This window comes from Zingiber officinale, chromosome 2A, assembly GCF_018446385.1.
Source record: "Zingiber officinale cultivar Zhangliang chromosome 2A, Zo_v1.1, whole genome shotgun sequence".
In the NCBI taxonomy this organism is placed as follows: domain Eukaryota; kingdom Viridiplantae; phylum Streptophyta; class Magnoliopsida; order Zingiberales; family Zingiberaceae; genus Zingiber; species Zingiber officinale.
In genome coordinates, this window is record NC_055988.1 from 75609103 (window position 1) to 75624217 (window position 15115).

Below are 15115 nucleotides of genomic sequence, written 5' to 3' on the forward strand. Positions count from 1 at the left end.
TTGGAAAAATCTCTAAACATTCTTAAAATTTCTCTTCCAAAACTCTTTTCTTTTAAATTATTTTTGAAAATTCTTCACCCTTGAAAATATTATTTAGAAAATATTTTTAAAAATTATGTCCTTGAAAAATATTTTTTAAAAAATCTATCTTTCAATGTTTTTTTAAGAATCCTTTTTAAGCCCATCCTAAAACATTTTTGAAAAAATACATTTCAAATATTTTGTTAAAAAAACAAAGTATTTTGGTTCGGAAGCTTTGGAAAACTATAAAAATATTTTTGTTTATTTCAAAACTCTACTGAAAATTTAAGCAATGATTCTATTTTTTTAATACGTATCAAAGGAGAAGATATGATATTAAAAGTTAAGAAATATTTTAGCAACTCAGAGATATTGAATTTAGAAGGAGAGTTTAACTTGAGAGGAAGTTGTCTCACATTTATTATTTTAACTTAAATCAAGTAATCAAGCATAAAAAGGAAGAGATTATTAGTGTAAGATATATCATAATTGAACTTATGTTTTGATGTTGTTAAAAGTTTAAGTTAAGTCTTGTTGTAATCTAATAAATTTATCAAATGTATAGGTTATTCAAACTTAAAAAATCCTAGTATGTCAACTATACCAAATAATAGGCGGTAAAAGTCTCGACAAATCATGGAAATCAAACAGGAAATCTATATGGGTCAAGTGGACCAAACATCTGGCAAGATAGATTCGATAGGTCAGAGAGGACCAGATATTGAACCAGGAGGAAGCCCTGGCAGACTGATCAGATGCTAAGCAGATGTCCAAACAGATCTGGAGGACCATATATTTGATGGATATGTTAAAGTAAGTTCCTCTTGGAGTTGAGTGGTGAGATGGTGTCTCAGTCTAGACAAACCTTAGGCGATGATCCAATTGATGAAATCAACGAAGATTTCTAAGTCTAGATCAAAATAGTCCTAACTATCTATATTACACATGTATACTATTATATATTATCTAACTCTATTTTGCAGGACTATTATTATTATTCTGGTTATGCTAACTCTGTTTTGTAAAAAACATGAAATCAAGTTAACCGAGGGGTTCAATCGATCGAACCATGTGGATCGGTCTACTGATCTAGGTAGATACGCACAACAAGATCTGTATTACTACAAAGATGGAAACCATGGTTTCGTCGACTGATAAATGGGATCAGTCAATGGAACCCCTTTTGGAAAGAGGTTCTGGATTTGATCGGACGACGCGGGAAAGAAAATTCTCGAGGTTTAGTCAACGAATAAAATTTTCAATTCACCGAACAACGTAATTTACGAGATCAATCACATCAGAGTAAACAAGGATGGATGCGGAGCTCAATCAACGAAAAGCATAAGTCGACCGAATAATTTTTTAGTCAACCAAATGAAACCTATAAAAGAAAGTCTCGAGATCCTAGACTGAGCAACAATTCTTTCATCGCTCCATCTTGTTGTTGCTAGTGATATTCGTACAAGTGTTGATACAACGACACCAAGTGACTCACCGACAACTACGCTTAATCTTCCACTCTTATTGTCGGTATTATTTTATCATACTTGCATTTTAATATAGTAATATTATTACTATCCTCCTCCATATTGTATGAGCTTACTTCTTCTTTGAAAGTTTGACAGAGAGAAGAACTTTAGTGATTGTCCATTTGAAAGTGATCAACGAGTATAAGCTTTAGAGTAGTAGTCGTTAGATTACGAACAAAATAAAACCTAATTGTGTTCTTTATCTTCATTATTTCCGCTGATACTTTGATTTACAAAAAGAAAATATTTTAGAACGAACGAGATTAACCCCTCTCTCTTGTCTATTTCGATCAAATAATATTAATTAGGTAATATGAAACTATAACAAATAATCAAATATACATATCAATAAAAAAAACTTCATTAATATCAATAAAATAAGATAAAATTTATTTAAATATAAATAATAATACACCAAAGGGTAGAAGATAAAACTTGATTGTTGTATAAATAGAAGGAAAATAAATTTTAAAAATTAAATAAAATTTATTTAAATATATAATAGAGAATCAATTTACTAACTTATATATCACTAGAAAGAAAATATATATGATTTCTAGAATTAAGTGATGAAAATAAAATATATTTAAAGAAAATGTAGGAGTACAAGTATTAGGTGAAAAATATGATAACTCTAGTATGACATGGGATAAGATAGTATCAAAATTGAAAATAGTAGTACTCAATGAGTCAAAGGGGCATACACCACTAAATAAAGAATTTTGGTGGTAGGATGAAAAAGTACAAGAAAAAATGAAGAAAAAATAAACAGCTTATAAGAAATTATATATTTGTAAATGAATAAAATTTAAAAAATATATATATACAATAGTCAAGAAAGAGACTAAGAAAGTAGTAAATGAAGTAAAGAATGAAACTTTTGAACGATTATATCAAAAATTGGATATAAAAGAAGGGGAAAGAGATATTTATAGAATAGCTAAAGTGAGAGAGAGAAAAATAAGAGAACTTATCCAAATAAAATGTATTAAAGATGAATGTAATAAAGTACTAAGAAACGATGAAGAAGTAAAAAAGTGATGGAAGAGATATTGTCATCAACTTTTTAATAAAGGTTTAGATGACTAACTTAGGTAATTTAAGTAGATCAAATGAGTATAGAAATTTAAATTTTTATAGTATAATTCAAACTTCAGAAGTAGAAAATGTATTAAATAATATTTTGATAGAGGTATGGAAGTGTTTAGGAAACAATGTATTAAATGACTTATAAAATTATTTAACATGATATTGAAAATGAAAAAAAAAATCTGATCAATGGAAAGTAAGTACTCTAGTTCCCTTATATAAGAATAAGGAAGACGTATAAAATTGTACAAACTATAGGCGTATTAAACTAATGAGTCATACCAAAAAAACTTTTAAAAAAATAATAGGAAAAAGATTAAGGAAGGAGACCACAGTGATCAAAAATTAATCTGGGTTCATACCTGCAAGGTCGACAATAGAAGATACTCATTTTCTTAGACAACTAATTAAAAAATATCGAAAGCAAAAAACAAGATCTACACATGATATTTATTGACTTAGAAAAAACTTATGATAGAGTTCCAAGAGAAATTATATGGAGAATTTTAGAAAACAGAGATGCTAGCGTAACATATATTAACTAATTAAGAATATGTACGAGAATGTAACAACCAAAGTAAAGACTTCCGGTGGAGTAACTGAAATATTTCCAATAAAGATAGACTTACATCAAAGAGCAACTCTAAGTTTCTATCTTTTTACACTAATTATAGACAAACTTACCTATACACATTCAAGATACAGTATTGTGGTGCATATTATTTGCAGATGATATTATTTTCGTAGAGAAAACATCAAAGGAGTAAGTACTAAACTAGAATTTTGACGAAAAACATAGAGGAGAAAGGTTTTAAGCTTAATAAAATAAAGACATAATATAGTTTAGCAGTATTAGACGTAATGGAATAATTGGTAAGATATAAGATGATGAGTTTTCCAAAATCGAGACCTTTAAATATTTAGGATCATTTTTATAAAACGATGGAAGAATTGAGAGAGATGTGTTACATAAAATACAAGCAGGATAGTTGAAATGGAAAAAAGCGTCGGGTGTTTTATATAACTGTAAAGTATCTCTAAAACATAAAGGAATGTTTTATAAAATCGTAATTAGACATGTTATGTTATATGAAGCTGAATATTGGATTATGACTTGAGCACATGAGCAGAAGATAAGAGTTGTAGAAATAAAGATGTTAAGATGGATATGCGGACATACGAAGATAGATAGAATAAAAAATTAGAGCATTTGAGAGAAAGTCGAAATTACATCTATTCAGAGAAAACTTCAAAAGACGCATTTCAAATGGTACATGTATATAGTTAGACGACCAATAAATACTTCAATTAGACGATGTGAAACTATAACAAATACACATATCAAACAAAAAAGATCAAAAAATACTTAGTTAGTAATAATAAAATAAAATAAAATTTATTTAAATATAGATGATGATATAGTGTGAGATAGATCTTAATGACGTAAAAAAATTCATATAATCGACCTCACCTAATAGGATAAAATTATTTTGAGGATGATGATGATGGTGGAAGATTGCCTTCAAAGGACCAGCGACTAAATAATAAAACAAGCAAAATAAACACAGAAACTGCAGAGCCAAAACAGAGGGGAGCCGAAACAGAGGGGTCTCTGAGTAAAACAAAACTCCTCAACTCACTATTCTCCATGTTGATTTACAGAATGTCTAAAATTTTCTTTGTTGCAATGTCTAATGTTCCAAACAGAACAAAGAGAAGTAGTTCAAAACAGGACATATCCAAAGTATAGCAAGCGAGCGAGAGAATGATGTGAGGTTGCTTTTAGCCTATCAGTTGGAATATGTATCTACAGAAATAGTATATTCCATTATTGGCTCAGCTGCCACACAAATGGCAGCACCAACTTTTGCTAACAATTCACTTACAGCATGAGGAAACAAAACAGGATGGGCGGCTCACTCTCCCAATGATGTAACCGGATCAATCACCTTTCTTCGTTGGCCGCAAATCATCACATCGACACATGAACTAGGAACGCAGATCGACTGCTCAAGCAGGGCAAAGTTGTCATTGGAAAAGAACTGAGGACGAATGCTTGTAACTGGAGCCGCTGGTCTTGATGGGGTATGCAGCAGGTCTGTCCTTCAGACTAGAAGTGGGAACAACCACATCGGAAGAGTTCGATTGACCATTCTCACCATGACCAGGACGCATCCAAATCCGGATATGCCCCTCCCTTGAAATCGTTACAATAGATTCATTGGTAAATATCACGCCAGAGAGGGGATCAACATGCGCTCTGTGGACAACTTGAGGCGAAATTTTAGGGATGTCTAGCATTCTCGGAGCAGGCTGGAGGGAGCCCACAGGGATAACGCTATCCCAGTGGGCAGAATGACTTCCGCTACTGAAAGTCGGTGAACCACCAGGAGGACCACGAAGTGGGATGACAATTTCATCCATGGCTAGGTCCCACAACAGTAGTTGTGTGTCCTGCAAGGGTGTATCCATAAAGATACAGTTATCGAAGGAGAAAACATACAGCCTCTAAAGCCTTCAAAATGAAGGTCCAAGTAGCTCAAACACACAAAACAATGCTTCACAACCTACTATAAACTTTACCTGACCAACTGAACCAAAACGATAGACGACATTTTCACCAGTGCCTTCCGAATTTGGCGCTGACCAATGCGAATCAAAAGCAACTCCGCTAACCTGATGATCATCAATTACAAGTGTACTTGAAATGGACAAATAAATCAGATAGGAACTGGTTGTCTCGTTTTATTAGACATACCCATGAATTATGGCCCTCACCCCATGCTACTATCTTCCTATCCTCAGTACTCCAAACTTGCACTAGATCATCTTCTCCACCGGTTAAAATATATTTGCCATCGGAACTAAAATAGTTAATAGCAGTCAATCTAACTTCCTCATAATTAAATTAATCTTGAACTATTGATAAAGTTTTTCAATAATGGCATATTTGCAGAAACAAAGATCTTCTGCAGTCTTTAGATGATATGGCACGCACCATGACAAAACACATCAATGGAAAATAGAAAGGTATGCATTGAGAAAATGTGTAGGTAAGATCCTGAGGTTTAGATGTTAAAAAGCTACCTCAGCAGTTTATTTTATCAAATTGTATACGCATCAATATCTCTAAAAAAGTTAGCTCTGAAAGGAATAACCACTTAGCAGGATAACTAGATTTACCAATAAATGAGGGTCAATTATGTGGAATATTAAGAATTGCATGGGTACGTAGTAGATACCTCCAAGTACAACATAGCAAGGCACCATAATAGCTCTTCCCACCGAATTTTAGTTGCCCTTTTGCGAAATCAAAAACTCTTAAATAACCTGCCATGTTAAGCTGTTTGAGGTTAATCAGGAAACACAATAGAGCAAATTCATAGCAGAAATTGCAAAATTGCTTATTAAATGCATACCATCTCGACCAACAGTAGCTAAGCATGTTCCATCACATGAAAAAGATAAACTATTGACTGAACCCTGAAAAATTCGCCATCTAGCAACTGGATTGCTCTGTAAGAAGATCAACTGATGTCAGTAATTAAAAGAACATAACAATTTCCAAGACCATCATGAACAAATCCTCAGATGTCAAGAGACACCAACAAAAAGATCATGAATAAAATCCTAAAAGCACAAGGAAACAGAAACGCCAACAAAAAGATCATGAATAAAATCCTAAAACCAAAAGAAGGGAACTATGCATGCTGAAAAAAAATCAAGTCTCCGGATGAAACATTATTTATGAACCAAGAACAATTAACTTAATAAGAAATTGGCTAAATAGATGTCCATCTCCATGAATTAGAATGGTTAAGTTTGTATTAGATCTATGCAGAGATTTAGAATGTGTATAAGTCCAAATAAGATTAATATTGACATTTTATGATGCTTTATGTAAACAGTATGAATATGCCAGGGTGACCACAACTCAAATTACATTTAATCATATCATAGGAGTTGGAACTTTAAAGCGCCAAAGAATACCAAACAAAGACTAGCATAGAAATCCTTGTTTATCAACTCAAACCACTCTGTAGCCTCACATTCATTATTATGGATAAACATGTCCCGTGATCAAATTTACAAGAAGAAATAAACACAAGGCTATTCAAACTTGTGACAGTGATGTTTTAGTTTTAGTAAAATACAATTGAGAACCTAATCAAATTTTCTTCAAGAATGAGTTGAATTTTAATGTTTACTCAAGCTAGAGCTTCCTATGTTAAACTAATATCCAAAATACAAGCTGCCTATAAATCATATTTATATAAAACCTCAGTGAAGTAACTGAGAGGGTCCATGGTCTGGCTTGTCTTGGTAGTTCAAACAAATCCATAATCAGTTTTTAAAGAATGTAGTTCCAATAATTAGAATATGACCTAAACATATTTCATGCTCTGACCAAAGCATATTTCATGCTCTTCTCCAAGTTTCGCTTCATACTCATAGCTAGGAATGCTGCACACAGGCATACAATATATGCAGCACTTTTATATAAGCTTTTACAGTAGAGCCAGTCCAACTAAGACAACAAAATAGACTAAATTTATTTTAAAAGTAAAATAAAATAATATCCATCTTTGAATTAGTTTTATTTGAATCAATTAATTTTGTGAGCTGGTTTATTTATTTTGCATCATTCTCACCCATTAAATGAGTGGACTAAAATTGATATAATCTGACAACAAAGTACCATCAATATTCAAAGCCCCTTCCAGTGGATAAGGTTTGTAAACCACCATTAGGAACAGTTATTATCAGTGCATCTTGGAGTCTTCATAAAACATAATGGATCTTTCTGCAGTCTTATGGGTGAATAAACAGTAAAGTATTATTTACTAAAATTTCATTATTCAGGAGACTGAATTAAACATTTTTCCTTGACTTTAATAGTGCATTGTCGTCCTGAACATACACCATTTTTAGCTCTAGTTGTTTTATGGTTGACGTGTGGAAAGAGAAACCATGACAACAAACTATTTCGCATGTGTCCTTAATCTAGTAGGATTACAAAGTAAGCTGCAATTACTCAATGTAACTGTACATTAGATCATGATTTTTATTCAAAGGACAACCACCTCAATTGCATTAACTTTGTGTTGTAGTGACAATTTGAGGTTTCCTAAGTGTGGCAAAATACAGTGGTCAAAAATAAAAAATTACCCTTTAATTTTGACTCCACAAGGAAATCAAGTCATGCAAAAGTAATATTTTTTATTCCTAATTTATCAAAGCCTTGTTCAATATCTGAGCTCATCATCACTGCAGTAACTTTTACAAGAAAATAGTGAGCATGCATAATAAACATCATTTCAAAGTTCACCTGAAAAAAAAAAAAAAATCAAGCACAAGTAAAGCATATTTTTTAAAGAATAAGCTTAGAGAACTCAACTATCACAAGAGACCTAACTAATTCTGAAATTCTTGAAGAGATAATCAATGGACTAAGAATACTGCACAAATTTACAAGGTTTTTGCTAAGAACATAAGAATGGAATTGTATAAAGACAGAACACAAAGATAGAATGATATGCTGTGGCTAAACACTTGACATCAGCATATCAGACATCTGTTAAGGCTAGACACCTTGCTATCAAGGACAGTTTGTCACAGCATATATACAACCACATCATGGGCAAACAAACATAATGAATACAAAGATATTATGAGAAAGATATTAAATAAGTACATATGAATATACCAAATAATTCAGGTAGTTAGCTGCATAGTGACTGCACCACAGATTGGCAGAACGAATAATGACAAATAAATGTATGCCATAATGCACATAAAAGAGCTACAATGAAGATTATCATCAAATCTTAAAGATGCTACCTTGTTTGACCGTGCATGGGAAACAACAAATTGAGTTTGATCTTTAATGATGGGAAAAGAGCAATCAGCAGTTCCATCCTTGTTCTAAGGATAAAAGGTGGAAATTTCAGTAACAATTTAAGGTAAAGAAAGAGTTGATAAAATTCAGAGTATTATCTAATTTTTTGTCGATGACTGACTTTTTCATATACATATACATTTCCATCAGCATGACCAACAACAAATGTGCCATCACCTTCTGGAACCCATGCAATACAAGTGCATTTACTGCAAAAACAATGGAAGTAGAGAAATAAAATATGTATGACTGATAATTAGAAAGCAAGCAAAAGACCTCAACAATGCATATAAAACAGTCCATACTACCTCCCAACAACATCTGCACCCCTTATCCAACAAAATTTATGCACAGGACGCATGAGAAAAAATGGTACCTTCTTTTGACAATATTAATCCATCATTTGAGAACTTAAAGAAAATAACACTTTTTCAGGATAGCATGTGAGAATAATTACATATATAATTCGCATTTACTCACATGTCACTTAGCTTATATCTGTTAAAACCTGGATAGAAGCATCAGCTGAAAATCCTAAAGAGTTCAAGAAAAAAGTGGAAAACACAGGTAATCTGTGGATAATTAAAATACAATTCAAATGACTAAATCAGTATTACTGCAATCAACCTGTAAGACTAAATTATGTTTCTTCTCCACAGGATGACTTATCAAATCAGATTCTCTCAAATATGCCTTCCCTTTTTGTCTTTTTGATCAAAGTACAACCTTTAAAGGCTTCTACATGGTTACCAAAATTAATTATGCAACCATCAGGATGAGCAATCCTTCCTGTCATGGATTTGGAAACCCCGCCAATTTCCAATTCTGGAAGACATTGATAAAAATGTACTATTTTCCATTGAATTCCACAAATTATAAATAACCTGACAAAAAAAACTGAATGAACTGTGGAGCACTAAGGAAGACAAATGGTTTCTAAAAAAGTTAGATCATGGTAAATCAACCATTTGTCAAATAGCTTAAAAAATGCATTAACTCAGAAACAAAAAAAACTCATACTTGGTCAGAATATCACAAAATTTCCTAATAGGAAGCATTTACTGGATGTCATTTACATTATATGCAACATCCAAATCTCTTCCTAACATGCATTGAGATACCACCAGTAAATGGAGGAATTAATGTTAGGTATATTCATTATTTACCAATATCACGAGAATGAAAATGGGCAAACTTTCAAACATGAAGTCATACACTCTGTGACAAGGGTAGAAAGTGAATTCAGGGTATTTAGGTTATAATTAGAACTACATAGAGGGCAATAGACATCCTGAGAATTTGGCATGCATATTCTAAAGAAAAAATGAAATGTGAAATAATTAACTTAATGAAGACCAAAATCAAAGGATTGGTGTGCTGTCAATCATAAGAATTTTAATCATGTTCTAATGAGTAATACATGCCTATTACTAACAGCACCATCTTTATTATAATGTTGAGCTGCAACAAGCTTCCTTCCTGGATCCTGGAGTTGTTGTCTCAACGACACCGAGTATACTAGAAAACCAAGCAGGTGGAATAAATATTAATCGTCAATTTACCAAGAAAATTGCAAACGGTAGTCTAAATTGGAGTGGGAAAAATTGAAATACCATCCCCTGAGTGCAAACCAATAATCAGATCATGTCCATCCTTCACCTCTGAATCAAAGGCATGGCAAACTGGATTAGAATTGCTAAAATGGATGGCCTTGATGGGATCCTAAAAAAAGGACAAGTCATCAGCTGTAATCATGTATCAAGTTCAGTGAAATAAATAAAGCGATCTAATTAACAAGATGAAAACCTTGTCTTGTGAATTGAGATCGCTGATGAAAAGAGTGTCGGCCGAGTTGAAGACAAGATAAGTGCCCTTCCCATCATAGTTAGCCACCGGCTGTGAACTACCTGATCCTGTTGAGGTTCCGACAGAACCTCCAATCTTGCTACTTCCTGATGTCGCCCGACTCACCCCATTACCGCCGACGTAGCTGAGCGCCCGGCTTCCATTTCCCGCACCAAGCAGCCTAGCGGCTGCTGACCTCACACCACCAGAACTCGGGGTCGACGGAGTAGACGAAGCCTGGTTCGTTGGTTTCTCCTTGAGATATGCGATAGTCAACTGCAAATTGAAACCACGATCACAAAATTACAACTTCTAACAAACTACTAAAACAAGTGCCAAAAAAAAAAAGAGAGAGAAAAGAATCCAAGGCCGAGACACCTGCGATACAGTCTTGCCGTGGGAGTAGTGCGGAACAGCGGCTGGGTGGGTCTTCTCGTACTGCAGTTTGTACCGACCCTCCGGGGTCTTAAAGTAGGTCTTGAGACCCGGCGACTGAGGATTCACGGGGGCGGACGAAGACGACATGGTCAACGAATTAGGTTTTCCCGATCACACCAATGGCGGTCTAACAATCATTCCTCCACTCTTCTTCGTCTCCCTCCGAATCGGAGGCGATCAACAGACAGGAATTAGGGCTAAAGCAAGAAATATCTACAGAGTGGAAGCCGCCAACAACTGCCGGTTTGATCCTGCGTCGTTCTTCGTCGTCGATCTCCTATGGCAGCGTCGGCTTCTGCAGAGAAGTAATCGAGGATGTGAGAGAAAGAGAGAGAGAGAAGGGGAGACGACAAATTAAGGAAAAGTGGGGATTGTAAAAGCAAAGAGGGCAGGGGAAATTGGGCTGGAAATGGTGGCGTCTGTTGATCACGATCGTCCATAATGCGAAGTGCTGGTTGATTAAGAGAATCAACGGCGAACGATTGATAAAGTCAACCAAGCAAAAAAGTAGACTGCGTGGTTTTGCTGTTTCTGCCTGCCTGGTCAATGCAGACGTGAAATTTACAAATTACACCTCAAGAGTTTGAATTATTTAAGAAATCCTTTTTCAATTAACATTTTGATATATGGTTTATTATTTGTTATAATACTAATAAACAATATAACAATATTCCTCAAAAAATATATAATATAAAAACGTCAATTTGTAGCACATTTTCATGAAATTTTTACGAGAATGTTATAAAAAAATAAAATATTATTATCTTAATCTTTAAATTTGAAATTATATGCTAATAAAAAAAATTTAAAAAGAATATTTTAAGAGTTAACTTCCCAATATACATAAACTTCTAATGACAATTTCTCATCACTGACTCCAAACAATAATTTCTCATCTCTTACCCCCAAAGTAAAATAAAAATAATAAATTATGATGATTGAATGATTTTTTTTAAGTGGAAAATATTTTATTCTAAATAAATTGTTTCTTTAAAAATTCAATCCTTATTCTCGTATAATAATCTATTATCGAAATACTAATTCGACTATGTCAGTGGACGATAGATAGAGTGATCATGTTCAAGTTTAGCATGGATCAAATTTCTACCTAGTTTAGGAGGTATTATAAAAATTAACTTAAAAACACTCCTGCATTAGTTTTCGCTATATAAAAATTTAATCAAAATACTGATGGAATCAATTGTTTGAAACAAAAACCTTTTACCATGAATGAGGATTCTCTATTAGTTACGACCCACTCACCTTCATAACTCTAGCAACACACCTAAAAAAAAGGTTAATCAGTGTGCTTTAAGGTCATTAGCATAAGCTTAACCCTAACTCAAAAGAGAAAAAGAGAATGGAAAATGACACATTAACAGATCAGGATCAAGCTGCCTTTGATTTTGCAAAATCAAATGGTCACCCAATTTGCCTAGATAATGTTGAATAAGTGTGAATGGAGAAGAGGAGGAAGAAAAGAAGCTCTATTGTGCATGGGACTTTAGTCTCACATTGGAAGTTTCTTGGCATCTTTGTTGATTTATATTGATTCGTATACATTGAGGATGTGAACAAATACATGTGGAGAGACTCTCTCTCAAGCGTGGGTGCGTAGGGGAGTGCAAATCTAGGGCCTGGATTACACTGAACCAAGTTGACTCGTGCACGAGCGCGACTTGCCCCGGATTGCACTGAACCAAGTTAACTCGTGCACGAACGCGACTTGCGCACACGAATGCCGGACCGGTCGGGGCAAAATTTGCCCAAGCAGAACACCCAACATTTTGCCACATATATCTTCTTGCCGCTTGTGTAACGGATGCATTAAAGAAATATTAATGTATAATCAAAACGGCCAAGTGAAAAGCTAGTGTTGAGTAATGATCATTAATTGATCATTAATGTTGTCCTTTGGCCTTGAGCTCCTATATAAGGAGGCTGCGACCACAGGCAAAAGGTTACGCAGATAACACAGCGAAAGCAAGCAGAATCTCTCCTCCTCATTCCCCTTCTCTGTCGTGCAACTCCTACTCGGCAGATTGCCCGCGGTAGCATTCGGGTACCACTCAGTTCGCCATGACCACCGGTACTTGGTGGAGTTCACGGTCAGACCGTTGTATCCTTGGAAATAGACGACCCGAGTAAACCTCGAAGCACAGTCGGAGGTGGGCGAATCTGTTTTAAGGAAACTGCTACTCGCAGGCCTCGATCAGCTTGCTCGGTCGGGATTTTCGCCCGACCTTTCTACAAACCTGGTCATTCTGCTCTACAGACCTGGTCTTCCTTTTTGCAGACCTAGTCTTCCTTTCTGCAGACCTGCTCAAACAGATCTGGTCATTCTGCTCTGCAGACCTGGTCTCTTGGTCATCCTTTCTGCAAACCTGCTCAAACAGACCTGGTCATTCTGCTCTGCAGACCTGGTCATCCTTTCTGCAGACCTGGTCATTCTGCTCTGCAGACCTGGTCTTCCTTTCTGCAGACCTGCCGCTCTGCAGATCTGTTCTGCTGCTCTGGTCTACCGCTCTACAGACCTGCTCTGCCACTCTGGTCTTTCGTACTACAGAGCTGTTCTGCTGCTCTGCCCTGCCGCTCTGCAGACCTGCCCTGCTGCTTTGGTCTGCTGCTCTGTAGACCTGCCTTGGTCTTCCGCTCTGGTCTGTCGCTCTACAGACCTGCTCTTTCGCTCTGCAGACTTAGTCTTCCACTCTGCAGACTTAGTCTTCCGCTCAAGTCTATCGCTCTACAGACCTGCTCTACCACTCTGCAGATCTGGCGTGTCGCTCAGCTCTGCTGCGTTACGGAAACCAGCCCCTGCTGGTAGTCTGAGATTATCTGCTCAGGTCATTTCGACTGTAAGTTGAATTTAAATTCTGAATAAATTTTAAATTCAATTAAGTACCCATAAATCTCCGGCATTAGATTGTTTGTGTCTAACAATCTTGAAACAGACTCGTTTCTGTTGAGAATGCCACGGAACAGAATGTTGAGGTGCAACAGACTCAACAAGTACAGACCCCCTCCGCCCCGATTGGAACTGTGTCAATCAGTCATGGGGAAAAGCCAGAGAAGTTCAGTGGACTGAACTTCAAGAGGTAGCAGCAGAAGATGCTCTTCTACCTGACCACGCTCAATCTGGCTCGGTTCTTGACCGAGGACCCTCCCAAGCGAGCTGAGGATGTTGATGCGCAGACCATCAGTTCAGTGGAGGCATGGACTCATTCTGAGTTCCTTTGCCGAAACTACATTATCAACTGCCTTGTCGACTCGTTGTACGCTGTGTATAGCATAAAGAGAACGGCTAAGGAGCTGTAGGAGTCCCTGGACAAGAAATACAAGACGGAGGATGCAGGGACAAAGAAGTTCATCATGGGTCGATTCTTGGACTACAAGATGGTTGACTCCAAGACAGTGATCAGCCAAGTCCAGGAGCTTCAGGTGATCTTGCACAAGATCCACTCAGAAGGGATGGTTCTGAGTGAAACCTTCCAGGTGGCTGCTATCATTGAGAAGCTGCCTCCCGGCTGGAAGGACTTCAAGAACTACCTGAAGCACAAGCGGAAGGAGATGAATGTGGAGGAACTCATTATTCGACTTCGCATCGAAGAAGATAACAAGAGTTCAGAGAGGAAACTATTCTCTCAGGCTACTGTGAAAGCCAACGTGGTCGAGCACGGTCAAAGCTCGAAACGGAAGAACCCCAAGTCTTCCAAGATGGGACCCAGAGGAGGCATCAGCAAGAAGAAATTCTCTGGGAAGTGCTTCAACTGTGACAAAGTGGTTCACAAATCTTCGGAGTGCAGAAAGCCGAAGAAGAAGCAAGAGGCCAACCTGAACGAGGGACCAGAAATGGGCGACCTTTGCGCTGTGGTCTCTGAGTTGAACCTGATCGGTTCAAACCCGTGGCAATGGTGGATCGATACTGGAGCCACCAGACATATGTGCTACAACAAGGAGCTGCTCACAACTTCAAGGAAGTCACTAGAGACAAACTGTTCATGGGGAACTCAGCAACCTCGGACATCGAGGGGCAAGGAAAAGTGGTGCTGAAGATGACCTCAGACAAGGATCTCACTCTGAACAATGTGTTGTATGTTCCGAAGATTCGAAAGAATCTAGTGTCCGGATCACTATTAAGCAAGCATGGCTTTCGCATTGTCTTTGAGTCGGACATAGTTGTATTGTCCAAGAATGGAGTGTTTGTAGGAAGGGGCTATGTATCTAATAGGTTGTTTAAGCTCAATGTAATGACGATTAGGCCTAAGATAAATAAAATTGAAAGTTCTTCCACTTA

The 15115-nt window shown here is 36.2% G+C and overlaps 1 protein-coding gene across 1 annotated transcript; it reads right to left on the bottom strand.

Moving 5' to 3' along the window:
- Window positions 1-4256: 4256 nt before the first annotated feature.
- On the bottom strand, window positions 4257-11184 carry LOC122041226 (probable catabolite repression protein creC). The gene is made up of 11 exons (XM_042600843.1): window positions 10762-11184; window positions 10345-10659; window positions 10152-10260; window positions 9963-10056; window positions 8660-8747; window positions 8481-8564; window positions 6059-6155; window positions 5882-5969; window positions 5398-5503; window positions 5223-5315; window positions 4257-5093 (listed from the first exon to the last, which is right to left on the bottom strand). The coding sequence occupies exons 1-11, from the start codon at window positions 10906-10908 to the stop codon at window positions 4668-4670; spliced, it is 1647 nt and encodes a 548-aa protein (XP_042456777.1). The 5' UTR covers window positions 10909-11184; the 3' UTR covers window positions 4257-4667.
- Window positions 11185-15115: the final 3931 nt, after the last annotated feature.

Coding starts and splice junctions, on each gene's coding strand:
- LOC122041226 (XM_042600843.1), bottom strand. CDS start 10,908: ATGTCGTCTTCGTCCGCCCCCGTGAATCCTCAGTCGCCGGGTCTCAAG. Junction 10,660..10,761: donor ACGGCAAGACTGTATCGCAG/GTGTCTCGGCCT, acceptor TTCAATTTGCAG/TTGACTATCGCATATCTCAA. Junction 10,057..10,151: donor TGGTTTGCACTCAGGGGATG/GTATTTCAATTT, acceptor TTGGTTTTCTAG/TATACTCGGTGTCGTTGAGA.